Source organism: Strix uralensis, chromosome 10 (assembly GCF_047716275.1).
Source record: "Strix uralensis isolate ZFMK-TIS-50842 chromosome 10, bStrUra1, whole genome shotgun sequence".
NCBI lineage: Eukaryota > Metazoa > Chordata > Aves > Strigiformes > Strigidae > Strix > Strix uralensis.
In genome coordinates this window covers 12,276,254-12,288,741 of record NC_133981.1, presented here as the reverse complement: position 1 = coordinate 12,288,741, position 12,488 = coordinate 12,276,254, and the positions used below count along the sequence as shown (strand labels likewise).

The 12,488-nt window shown below is 42.2% G+C and overlaps 2 protein-coding genes across 10 annotated transcripts in view; one reads left to right on the top strand and one right to left on the bottom strand.

The window, feature by feature from the left end:
* Positions 1-5,734, top strand: part of SUMF1 (sulfatase modifying factor 1) — a 38,240-nt gene extending 32,506 nt beyond the window's left edge. The window contains exons 9-10 of one of the 2 annotated variants that reach the window (XR_012630247.1): positions 2,148-2,207; positions 5,009-5,087. Coding sequence is in view for 1 of the 2 variants with exons in the window: in XM_074879202.1 (XP_074735303.1) it covers positions 2,148-2,207; positions 5,009-5,107 (159 nt within the window). In the remaining variant the exon portion in view is untranslated. Of the gene's footprint in view, positions 1-2,147; positions 2,208-5,008 lie in introns of both variants that reach the window. The other variant, XM_074879202.1, reaches the window with a different exon arrangement.
* Positions 4,051-12,438, bottom strand: LOC141947750 (histone-lysine N-methyltransferase SETMAR). 8 transcript variants are annotated; one of them, XR_012630253.1, is made up of 4 exons: positions 12,343-12,438; positions 9,618-10,566; positions 6,050-7,877; positions 4,051-4,722 (listed from the first exon to the last, which is right to left on the bottom strand). XR_012630253.1 is itself a non-coding variant. In XM_074879204.1 (2 exons), exons 1-2 carry the CDS (start codon positions 12,418-12,420, stop codon positions 9,754-9,756), a joined length of 891 nt encoding a protein of 296 aa, XP_074735305.1. In that variant the 5' UTR covers positions 12,421-12,438; the 3' UTR covers positions 9,324-9,753. The 8 variants fall into 8 exon arrangements, 1 of the variants encoding a protein (XP_074735305.1); XR_012630251.1 differs by lacking the exon at positions 4,051-4,722 and adding an exon at positions 4,803-5,227; XR_012630252.1 differs by lacking the exon at positions 4,051-4,722 and adding an exon at positions 4,803-5,185.
* Between the last annotated feature and the right edge of the window lie 50 nt (positions 12,439-12,488).

Here is a 12,488-nt window from a genome sequence, read left to right as displayed (position 1 = left end):
GTTTCAGTATGGTGAGCTTTCAGTATGAAGACTCTCAAAGCAGCCAATCTTAGTGGATGCAGTCGGTAGCTTCTGTAGTACTAGCATCACCTTGCAGGGTTTTCTTACAGTCCCCATGACATATATTCAGTGTTACAAATGCTTGTGATGATTGTTCTAGAGCTTCACCTCTGGTAATGCAGGAGCTGGGTGGGAGACAACTATGTCCCTTAATAGAGGCTGGGATGGTGCGGTGACCAGGTGGAACCACCCTGGTCAAACTGGTGGTCACTGAGAAAAGCTGGAGAGGTGTCATTCCCTGTGAAACCCCATCTTCGGGAACCTGATTCTTAAAGGGAAATTATTCTGGGATCCAGGAGATCTACAGAAGTGAAATTTTTTTTTTGGTGACTGCATTTGTATTGGTGAATGTGGTGTTCTTAAGACTCTGCAGAAAAAACACCACTTTTGGATATTTCCAGGATAAAAATGGCTGGCTGCTGGACAGGAGGAGACAAAATAATTGGCAGCATTTCTTTTTCAGCAGTTGTCTGTTTTTAACCTATTATGGTACTTTCTAATGGTACTATTTTGTATCATTTACATGCTCTGTAGCAATTAATTTTTTTTTCCTAATGCTAAAAACTGGGCTGATGACTTTCTTGTAACCTCTATTTATTGATCAAGGTAATGGTCTTAGTAGAAAATGCAGGGATTTGGAGAACAACGTGGCTCTTTTTTCTTCCTGTATTCCTCAAATTCTTCTGATACGGTTTTGCCTAGAAATACAGACTTGATTTATAAACCCTACCAACCAGTGAAGAAACAACAGCTTGTACCTCAAAGTGAAAATTTCTTTATTGCAGGTTTGTACATGTAAGGAAATGTTTTTGTTGCATGCCAGTGTAACATGTACAGAAATAGAAATATATGCAAATCTTACAGCTTTGAGAGGATTCTTAGTGGCAGTACTAATTTCTAGGCTAGGCTTGCCAGTTAATTAAAACCACAATTTATTTTCTTGATCTTGTTTGTCACTTCTATAAGACAGATATCCTTGTGGTTCCTTCTAAAAGTAGTTTCTCAATGCACATAGAGTATAAAAAGCTTGTAAAAATATTTGGCATCAACAGGGGAAGCATGAAGTATAGCAGTAGTCTCTAAGTGTTAGCTGAGTGCAGTAGTAACTTCCACAGCTAAAAGGAATGACACAGGAGAATTGCTCGCCTGTGTAATAAATACGTGTCAGAGCAAGCAAGAGTGTGTTATCAAGAAACCCAGCTTTCTCCGTGAACCATCAGGCCATCCTTTGGAGTTGGAATTGAAAAAGAGTGAAATAACCTGGTTAAATCACTTCTAGGGCCAATTTCATAAACGCTTTGAAGAAATCACATGCATTACAGTGCAAATGTACATGCAATTACAAAATTGCTGGTAAGTGCAGTGCTTTCTGCAGGCCGCTTCAGCTGTCGTGATCCCACATAGTAACAAATGTCAAGCGTGGTGACTGGGAGATGATATGGAACGTCTGGCTGCACAGTCAATAACTTGTGTTTCAGACTGGGTTTTGGACTGGGAAGGGAGTAAGCACCAAATATTGGGCATTACAGGCCCTCATCACAACCGGCCACCAAAGGGTGTCACTGCCTTCAGAGAAGGGGAAGTTCTCCGTATTCCTTTTGGAGGCTCCTGGGTTTCCGTCTGTGTGTTTCATAGCAGTGGAAATGATGAGAATCACAGATTTCATTACGTGTACAGGCCAGTGTGTGAAATTCCTCCTCTCTCATTCGGAAATGTCTGAAACTACAGAAAGGGATCTGTTTTCAGAGATCATTGCTCTCTGGTGATTGCCACTGTGCTTCTTACAGCATGTTCTCAGGTGCTTTACAGAAACCAAGCACGAGGCACTCTTGGCGCTGGGCAGCAGCTCCAATGTTAAACATTTGCAGCAATGGGGAGGGAGCACAATTACTCTCACCTCTCTGCAAGACTTTTAAACATAATTTTTTCAAGTTTTCTGGTTGAGACAGACACAGCTGAAATGTGTTTACTTTGATTATGTATGGCTGTTCCTTATCCACCTCCCTATTCTTACATCTTTTTACCTTTCACCCTGTAATTGGCAATTGTTTTTCCTTGAATAGTGACCAGTGTCCTCTCCTCCACAGAAAGGGCCCTCATCTGGGACAGACAGGGTGAAGAAGGGTGGATCCTATATGTGCCATAAGGTAATGTGAAAAGGCCTTGAGGTATTTTCATGTTGCTCTTTCCTCTGGAAGTACCTGACTTGACAATCAAATGATCTTCTGTCAGAGTTTCCTGGCAGCCTGGATGCTTGTTAAGGGGTTTCATTGCAGTTTAAAGAAGAGCAATACCTAATGTTCTTAAGGACTTCTTTTTGGTTAGCTTGTAATTAAAACAAACAAACTGTGCTTTACCCAGAATGGTTTTTTAGATGTAGAAGTTAAAATTGATGTGTGCCTCTAATGTGATTTTCATTATAGTGTTTGAGTGATACTCATACAAGTAGAAAGTATGAATGTGACTTTTCTTAGTTTTAGAATGGCTCTTGATCCAGAAAGGCTATCAGGTGTTTGCAGAAAGATTGCTGAGAGACAAATTTTTCAGCTTAGCTGATAGCAGATTTGAAATTCTTTGAGAAGTCTGGATACTACGACAATGAAATCGCTGTTCATGACACAAACCATGTTTTAAACTCTGTTCACGTAGCACTGGAAAAAATGCTCATTGTGGATCTCCTTTTTCTATAAAACTGTCCTGTTCTTTTTCCCTTTCAAAGCCTGTAGCTAGCAAATCATTCTCATAATTAGATTAAATTTTCTGCAGTGAGATCCCATTTTCTACACTGATTTCCTTCTTAGGTGAAATCAATGTCAGATGTTAATTAGCAGTTTTGATTAAATTAACGCTGGAATAGACTCTTCTTCAGTGATGAATTATGTGACCCATTTTAAAGGCTTGTGAAGATTCTGGTCTGTCCTAGTCTTTTTTGTAGGTGATAAAACTAGGCTGTGTATCAAGACAAAAAACCCCACTGAATACTATTAGTGCAAGGGCTCTTTATTATGTGCTTAAAATCTGTTCAGACCAATCGATCTATTCTACTGCTGTTTTACCTCTCGGAATTGACAAAGGCTCAAGTTTGCACCTTCTTCCGTGTATGCTTAGCAGCTACTTTTATTTTCAAGATAGTTCAGCTTCTAAATCCTATCAGGTACTGTGGAGGTGCAGGGTAGAACTCTGCAGCATGCGAGGCGGCAGCGTGCGCTGTGCTTTGAGGGCACCAGCCGCTCCTTTGGTGGAGAGGCCACGATGGAGATGGACACGGGTGACGTGCTGCCTCAGCGGGGATGGCAGAGCCCATTTCAGCCATCACCACCCTCCCAGTTCTACAAATTGAACTGTTTAGTAGCTATGCCCAAGCTCCTGAAGGGATCTGGTTTAAAGGAGTAAAACTACCCTCTTCTCTCTACTCTCCTCTGCTACCTCCCACTCCCCCCCAAAAAAGGTGGGGGGTAAAAAAAGAAAAAAAAGTCTGCTTTTTAACCCAGCCATTCCACAAGTCTGGCTCAGAGCCTGACTATGTGCAGCTGAACCTGCCTGACTGAAAGTGGTGGTTTTTTGTCAGAGGCCAGGAGCTGGTAGCAGGAGGATAGGAACAAAAACCCTGAGCCACATCTTTTGAAGTAACAGCAAAATGGGGCAGAACTTGGATGGGTTGTACTGCATTTGCTACATAAATGCAGTCCGCTATCCCCAGCACTTTATTAGTGAAATTACCAGTGTAACTGTCCTTCCATGCTGCGATGGACCACTGCTTCTGGGCAGTCAGACTAATTTAATGTAGTAAACCATTTAAACTGGTTAGTTCTGCAGTGCAGAAACCATCATTCCTAAAGCTAGATAATTGAGAATCTGTAGCACCATGACTAGCACAGGCTTCTCTTTTTTTTCAAGCAGTGTAAGTATATTAACATGCACCGAGAGACGGCCAAATCTGTACAGCCAGGGAACGTATGAAACATTACACATCAGTGTCTGTATCTTGCTGTAAAGATGTCTGACCTTGTCCCATTTGGTTAACAGCCTTTCTTAAAAGGACTTGTACAAAGGACCCTGCAGCAGTCCTTTTCTCAATCTTTTAAGATGACATTTTTGATCTAAATGGGTCTATTGCAGAAATACCAAACCCTACAAGCACAAGACAGCACTGGGAATGAAAGCACGGAGGTATTTCCCACTGACACGCATTAGTGGCATCAAATGGCTGTGCCTGGTGGGTGTGAGGACAAGTCCTGTGAAATAACCTGTGCTCTGTTCTCACTTAAGGGAAATGAAATGGCAATGATGGTTCATCCCTTCATTTCCTGAGAGGCGGCTGTGTGATTTCAGCCCATTCTGGAGGAGGACAGTGTTCAAAGCTGTCTACTAGGAATATCTGAAATGCAATTCAGGCATTTTCAGTGGCTTAATTTTAAATATAAATGCTTTTATAGTCACTGGTCCAGATTATATCTTGATTGTAACGCCCCTAGAATGCTAGCCATAGGAATACTGGAAAGGAGTTTGCCTCCAGTTATTCCTTTCTTCTTGTTGCAGAAAAGAAGTGAATCTTCTTTCCTTCAGTGAAATGTTCCTGACAGGTGCCAGTACCTGTCCATGTCCAGTGGTTACTTGGTGTACTGATGCACAGATGAAGGCACTGAGATGTGCTCTCTTCGTCTGAGGAGAAGCAGAATGGGCATTTTAGCTTCTTCCCCAAACAGGATACGTTATTAGTTGACACTCATGTTATCAGACGCTTTGCCATTCAAACTACGTTTTGTATCAGCTGTGACTGGTCTCTGTATACAGTGGGATTTCCCTTATTTCTCACAGTGATTTTGATCCGGATCAGAACTGTCGAACAGCGTTTGAAATGTTGTGCTGTATTAATCTAACAAGCTCTTGCCTAAGGAAGCACAAGCTGTGATTGCTCTGAAGTTCACTTTCTCTCCTTACTCTGCAGTCTCACTGCTACAGGTACCGCTGTGCGGCCCGTAGCCAGAACACCCCCGACAGCTCCGCATCCAACCTGGGATTCCGCTGCGCAGCAGACGCCTTCTGACCGAGCAGGCTGTCGCGCCGGTGCCCAAAGGGCTGAATCACCCAAGGCTGAAGAGATGTGGGTGGGGACTGTCACTCGCTGGTGACACAGAGGAGAAAGAGCTAGTGCTTAGGCTTCCTGCTGAGGGAGAAAAATCCAACACTACTCAACATTGCTTTAAGAACCTTCATGTATTTCTCTTTGGGGAACCTGGCCTGGACTCCTATCCTGACCAAACTTTTGTTGGTGAATTCTGTTGGTTTTAGCAAGAGTGTTCTGAGTGAGCTAGCACAAAGCTGAGCAGGAACATGCTGATTGTGTTTCAAAGGGTTAATTTTGTTTAATTATTCCTTTAGAAAAATTCTTTATTAAATAGTTTTATTTATGTATAGTTTGAATTTCTACACTCAAATCCCATAAACAAGGACTTTATAAAATTTCAGACAGATTTAAAAGAAAACAAGGAGTTAAGAAGAGGTGAGGACTGGAAGACAGTACTGTTGCAGTGAAAATCAGGTCCAGAAATGTGCTTTTTCTGGTGAGCTACTTGCTCCTCTTTCAAAAGTGCTTTCTGCAACTGAGTGATGATAATCCTCAGGGTGATGATTAGAAATGATGTACATATTTGAATAAAATTTCAAGCATTTATTTATGCTGAAGACTTTTATTGATGGAAAAACACTGGCAATTTCCTTGGAATTTCTCTTGGACAGGGTGTAGGCTTTATTTGCAAATTGAAAAAATGGCATCATTAGAAACTCAAGCTAACAGGTGATTTCACTTGAATAGATCATTAAAGTGAAAAGATGATAAATGTAACTGTGTGCTGTAAAGCCTAATAAGGTAGATTTTGAAACTGTTTTCTCTGTTTAACCAAAAAAACCACCCCAACAACAAAAAAAGCTCACTTAATAAAATAGAGGCATTTTAGCAAGGAGGAAGCAAAGTGGGAAGGGGAGCTACCTCATTTTGGGATCTGGATGTATTTCAGGCCTTTGGCAGTGGTTTGCACTGTCGCTTGCTCTAGGACACGGCAGTATCTGGTCGTATTTCTGTGCCAGGTGCCTGCTTGCTCTCGGGAGCCCAAACAAGCAGCGAGCTCCGTGCCAGAAGGGCTGTCCTTGGGAAGGTGTCACAGCTGGCTGTGCCACAGCCCTGACAGGCCTCCTCACCACCTCCAAACGTGGCCCTCTTCTCTGTGGCCTTGAGACCTAGCAGCGAAAAAGGTGGTGGATCAACTACAATTTTTGCATTGGTGCCAGTCTTCCCCAGCATTGTCTTTTCTGTAGGAAGTTGGGTTTAATACAACCTGGGGTTATACAAATCTATCATTTGCCAGCTCCTCCATTTAGTGTTTCATGTTGAAAAGATACTGGAGAACATCTGGGGAGCCCATCAACAAACACTGGTTGCCAGCAGTGTGTAAAGGGAATTCTAGCAAGCAGAAAAAAAACATTCCGGAACACACCACTATGACTTGGCACTACCAGCAGCATGGTAAAAGCTGTGGTAAATATTCTGTGTTGTAAAGACTGCATTACCAGCCTTAACTGTTTAATTAAAATCTATGCATTAAAAACATCTATTTTATTGAGAGTAATAGGGAAAGAATTTTTCTATCTTTTATCTTTCTAAAAGGTGTGTGTGTCTGCCACAAGAAGGAATGTACTTTATAACAGATTTTGTCTTGGTTTTGGTTATGCTGGAAAAAAATCCTTGAAAAAAATACACCCAATTCCATATATCTGTCAGTGAATACTCATTGTGCTGTGGGTGCCATGTGGAGGAAAGTCCTCCTGTTCTTCTGCGGAGATGGTGGAACGTGTCCCTGTCATGCTGCTTTTGTTTAGATAATGGTTACTGTGTTTTATTACAAGATCTTTCATTAAACATCCTTGATTTAATCTGATCAGATTTCAATGGGAAAGTAAATCCCCAAGTTTGAGTATTGAATACTGGAACTGATAATCATTACTGCACTTGGAGAGCAGAAATGATGGAGGATTACACGGAGCTCAGCCTTTTGAGCTGTGTGATTGGATTCAATGTGAAAGAGCACACTGAATGGTGAAGTGGTAGACGGGGGCTCTGAAGCTGAAAGGAACCTGAAGGAAAAAGTGAACAGAAATGTAGCAGGTAGAAAAAAAGGGTCTTGTCTTTTCCAGTTCCTTGTTAGGGGATTTTCCTTTCAAGAGGATTTTGGTCCGCACCCCCAGGCAGCTGTTGTGCTGAGGCACAGCGAAGTATAACACACATGGTGTGTGGAAAAGGGCTGATACCAATTGCCACGCTGGTTCAGAACTCAATGACAAGGAGTTATTTCATGTTCTTGCATGGCCTTTAACGTGGCTGGCTGTTTTCAGCAGCACAAGGCTCTCTTGTTCTGTGCTGTGGAAGTTTGTTCTAACCAGGTAACTGATACTTGGTTCACTTGCGAGAAGCAGCATCAGCTGGCGGGGATGGAAAGGGTAGGGTTGCGCAGACAGAAGGCTTGGTTGTTCTCTGGTTTAAGGCTGGTGATGCAAGGACTAGATACTGCTCATGGTGTTTGGGGTTTTCTGTTTTGGGGTTGGTTTTTTTTTTTTAATCTACACTTCCTTAACTATTCAAAATCATGCCAAGTGCATATTCATAACAGGAAGCTAACAAACCATACCATCATCTTGAAAACAAGGAATACAGATGATATAAAACTGGTCTTGGAACTTTTTTCAGGAGGGAAAGGAAGAAGATTGGATCATCCACTCTCACCCCTCCAGTCCTGCAGGCTCAAAGTGGCTGGCGTGATGCCCTTCAGGGGAAGAAAAGAAAACCAGATGAGCCCCTACACAGGACAAGAGACCACGCAACCCCCGCTGTACTCTGGTATCATTCCCAGTTATGGGATCTGGAGAACTTGTCCTCTATAGAAGCAGGTAGCTTATATCAGGCAAGGAATAAAGTTCATGGCCACTCAGCTTGCAAACTTTTGACAAGCAGCTGAAATCCTCTGGGAGCTTTCTGTACTGACAATGATTAACCTGAAGAAAAATGACATGGTATCTTTATCTTAAATTAAAACCACAGCCATATATAAATCCCAACAGCAGTTCTTCATAACGGAAGTATGAGGATATATATCAAACGGAGAAAAGCTAACACTGAAGCTTATTAAAGAAGTATAGGTAAACACAAAGTAAGATTTTGTTCAGCAAATAGCAAAATAATAGCAGCAAAGTGTCCTTTATCCCTTGTCAGTATTAGGTTAATCTTACAGGTCTAAATCAAAGTTGTCTTTTATTTTTATAAAAAGTTGCCAATGGCCTGCAGAAAAGCTTATCCCCTAAGATGTGCTGCCTTGTGTCTGTATGTTGTCAAAGCTTATGAATACAGTTAAAGATCAAACCGTAGGGAGCAGATAACACAGGCGTTTGTGCCACTGATGGCACACTGTGGCATGACTGTCATAAGTAGCGTTGCAGTTTGTGGTTTGTGTATCAAAGTTGGGGGAAATTCAAAACAAGCCTGTTTGAAGCTTCCTTAATTTGATCTTACTGGAAAGGAAGTGAAGTAACGTGCAACTGCAGAACGTACCCCGTCCAGCAAGCGCTCTCGCATACCCCTGGTGTAGGAGACGCGCAGTGAAGTGGCGTATGTGGGTCAGACTTGCCCACAAATGCCAAAAAGAGGCAATGACCTTCTCCCTCTGCTGGGAAAGGCCAGGCCTTGCCTAGTACTGTCTGGCTCTGCAGGAGGAGAACAAATCAGTCGCTGAAAGGAACACTCACATGTCTGCCAGCCGTTCAACAATGTAAACAGACAGATTTCTTGTGGTTCAGATACATTTCTCTATTTCCTACTTTAATCTATTTCAGAAGTCAGAATAGCAGCATCATCCTGCTCGAGACTGCAGTCTGAATTTGTTTCCTGAGTGTGTCATAACAGTGCTGGAAAGTAACATGGATGTGCTGCTTGTTGTTATTGCAGAAATCTTATTAGATGAGTCTTGAGATAGACAGGATTTAAAAAGATGCGTTGATTGTACTTCTCAGAGCCTGCAGTGCTGTGCCGTTTACACAGAAGCTAAATGGTAATGGAGCTGAACTGGTCACTTAAAACCTGATTTTGGCATGCAGCTAGATGTGACTGGAGGTGGGAAAGGGCAGGGAGGGACACAAATTATTCAAACTAATCTTTCTGGGCAGGTTTTTACATCAACAATTAGTTATTTTTGTGGAACAAAAAAATTTATAGCAAGTAATTTAAAAAAAAATTTATTTTAATGGTATTTAAGAAACCTAATGCCCTTCTTACAAATGTCAACATTCCTTGGTCTCATTCTCTTGTGTAATTTTTCAGTGACATCTCTCATTGTTATCATGTCTCTTCTGTGCACCAATGTTAAAGTTAGTTTTTTCTGAAAGGTACAAACTGAGAGAAGTGCTTTAACACATAGCAAGCTGTCAGAAGAAAACAAGAAAAAAAACACCAGCCCTGGCTTAGTAACTGATTTTGGAACATCTTGAAGCTTGTATTCCTTCATACTACCCACCTTGAAAGCAAGTCTGGGATGTTGCATGAAGTTAATTCTCAAAATCTTGTTTTTCAGCTGTTACTCAAAACCACACCTGTTTCCCTGGTGGAATACACAATCAGAGTTCTATTTAATTGCAATTCAACTACTATGCTTAGGGGCTGAAAAGCTCTGGAGAGCTCCCTGAACAGGCACCTGGTGTGGAAAAGAGGGAGGTGTCCCAAGGTAAGAAGGAAGCACATGTGCGGGAACCACAGTAGCAAGGTTTTCTCAATCTGTTATCTTCCTCTAAAGATTTTTGTTCTCTGTTAGTTATTGGTAGATTATGGAATCTTCCAGAATAATCATATGAAAGTTCTTCTCCAGCAGAAATATCAGTGGCTGCAAAAAGTGCCAGTTTAGGCACCATTGAGTCAACTCGAACTGGCACCATAAATAAATTTGGTTCACAGGAATGATTCAGGAATCTGCCTACGTTACCAATGTACGTAGGGTCGACAAACGTCTCCAATATCCGACCACTATAGAGGTGTTCCCTCACTGCTATAATATAGTTTGAATCCTTTGACGTCTGGGCCTGAATTCTTCTATGTGCCTCATTAAAGCCTAAAACTTCACCAGCATATTCACAAACAAATCTTCCTTTAGCTATGAATTCCAGAGTGCGCAGACCCCACCCTTTCTTCTCAGTCTTGAATACCTCAAGTCTGAATTGCAAACCCCTCTGAACAACCCTGTTTTGGCAGGATTCACCACACTGGCACATGGCATTGCACTCAAAAATGGGCCTGGCGTACTCCTCCTCTTGCTGTGTAGGCTTGAGGCACAAACCGTTGTAATTTTCACCATGGCGAAGACACGAGCACAGGTGAACCACACAGGAGCTGGTAAGACAAGAACAGCCTGGAAAGGTGATTTCCGTGGGGTCAATGTCTCCGTCTGCTCCAGCCACATTGTCTGGGCTATACTGCAAAGAGAACAAGAGTCAAATCCTTGTCACGTTCACTGCTTCTTTCCACCGAGGCTATCAGATTTTTAAGAAGTCTGTGTCTGGCAACAACTGATGTCTGCACTGAACATGAACACTTCATTTTCCTGTAAACTTTTAACTTCAAGTCTAACTTTTCTAAAACATTTTTAAAGATGCAAATCAGATATTCTATATAGACCGAAAAAGAATCAATAGTCTGTTAGTGACTGAATTTCTCAAAATGGTCTACTAGCCAAAAAAAAAATTTCTTAGCAGGAAAAACATGTCAGCTAATTGGATCTAGTTTACTAGATATGTTTTTTATTTACAGAAATAGCAAGGTATCTTTAAAGTAATCTTTCCCCCTTCAAAACGCTGGATAATCTGTAAGGTTAGTCTGTAGCTATTTTAAGTCACAGAATTTCAAATGCCCTTTTTTGTTACAAATGAAGATACTTTCAGTTTTTCTCTCCAAAATGTTGCATTCAACCTTGCTCCTGCTGATTCTATTAGAAACTGATGATGGTGTTGCAGTAGCACACCTCTATGTATTTACAAAAAAGCTGAGCTAACTCCTATTGTCAGGGTAGAATGTGAGGTGGTATTTGCTGCACTCTAAATACTGTCTGCAGGAATAGATGTGCTTCAGTTCAAGTGACCCAAGTTGAAAATCAGGTTCTCAAAATTACACTAATGCCCCCAGCAGGTGAATGATTATAGAACCATGGTCTGCTACAAAATAAAAACAGAAACTTTGCTGAATTTGAAAATCAAAATATAAAGACAGCTACATGTATATTTTTACTTTCTTCTCAGCATTCTGCTTGCAAAGCTTTATTTAGAAAGTTGGGAGTATGTGCTATTACTAAATATTACATTTCACAGTTTCTTATGTCTGGTAGCTTCTGGGTGTTGCAAAACATGCCAGTTCATTTGGAAGTTTCTTTTTTCATAAACATCAGCTTTTCAGTCATTTGGCTTTACTCAAAAACAAGTGTAGTAGTCCCTTATCTAGTCCCATCTTCTCCCATTCAGTAACTACAAGCTTTCCTACTTCTGTTAAATACTAGCAGACCAGGAAATTTAGGGTCTATCTGCATTAGGTCTTTTATTTTTTATCCAGGTTTACTAGAAGCTTCTTCATTCTGTTTTCTAAAGGCTCACTAATATCACTGAAGCAAACTCCTAGGCAATCAGGTGTACTTCCATGAAATGTGTTTGGAACTTACTACAAGTAATATAGCAAATGGCAGAAACCAGACTATGCCAAAGAAAGTATGAAAAAAGTTAAGACTTTAAAGCATTGTTCTATCTTTTTAGATAACATCTTTTCTTGTAGACCACTTCAGATGGTTGTGTAGCGGGAAGCACCTGTCAAGTCTGTCACATTTTTACTCCCAGTCTAGTTTCAGCGTACGGTCGATACTAACACCCTGTAGCACAACAACTTTATTCCTCCTAAAAGGTGACGTCTTAACTGCGCGATTAAGGTCTACAAAACGCCACATACTGAGAAAAAAAATGTATATATATGTAACTGAAGTGCACGGCGAAGAAAGAGCGCAAAACGAGACTGCTGCCGAGGGGGTTGGTCGCGAAGATGTAACAACCCCACAGCCCGCGTTGGGCGTTATACCGAAGGGCAGGGGCCGGGCTGGCGGAGGGGACGGCGCCGCGGGCCGTGCTGGCGCCTCCCCGTCTTCTCCCGTCCCCTTCCCGGTATCCCCCGTCCCCGTCCCGGTTCCCGGGGTGGCCGCAGTCTCCGCCCCTCACCTGAAAGGCCGGCGGGGCCTCCCCGGGCGGCCACAACCCCACAGCCACCGGCTCCAGCCCGCCGCTCAGCTCCGCCATGGCCCGGCCGCCACCGCCCCGCCCCCTGGCCCTGTGGGGATTGGCTGATCCGGGCCGAAGCCGCTCTT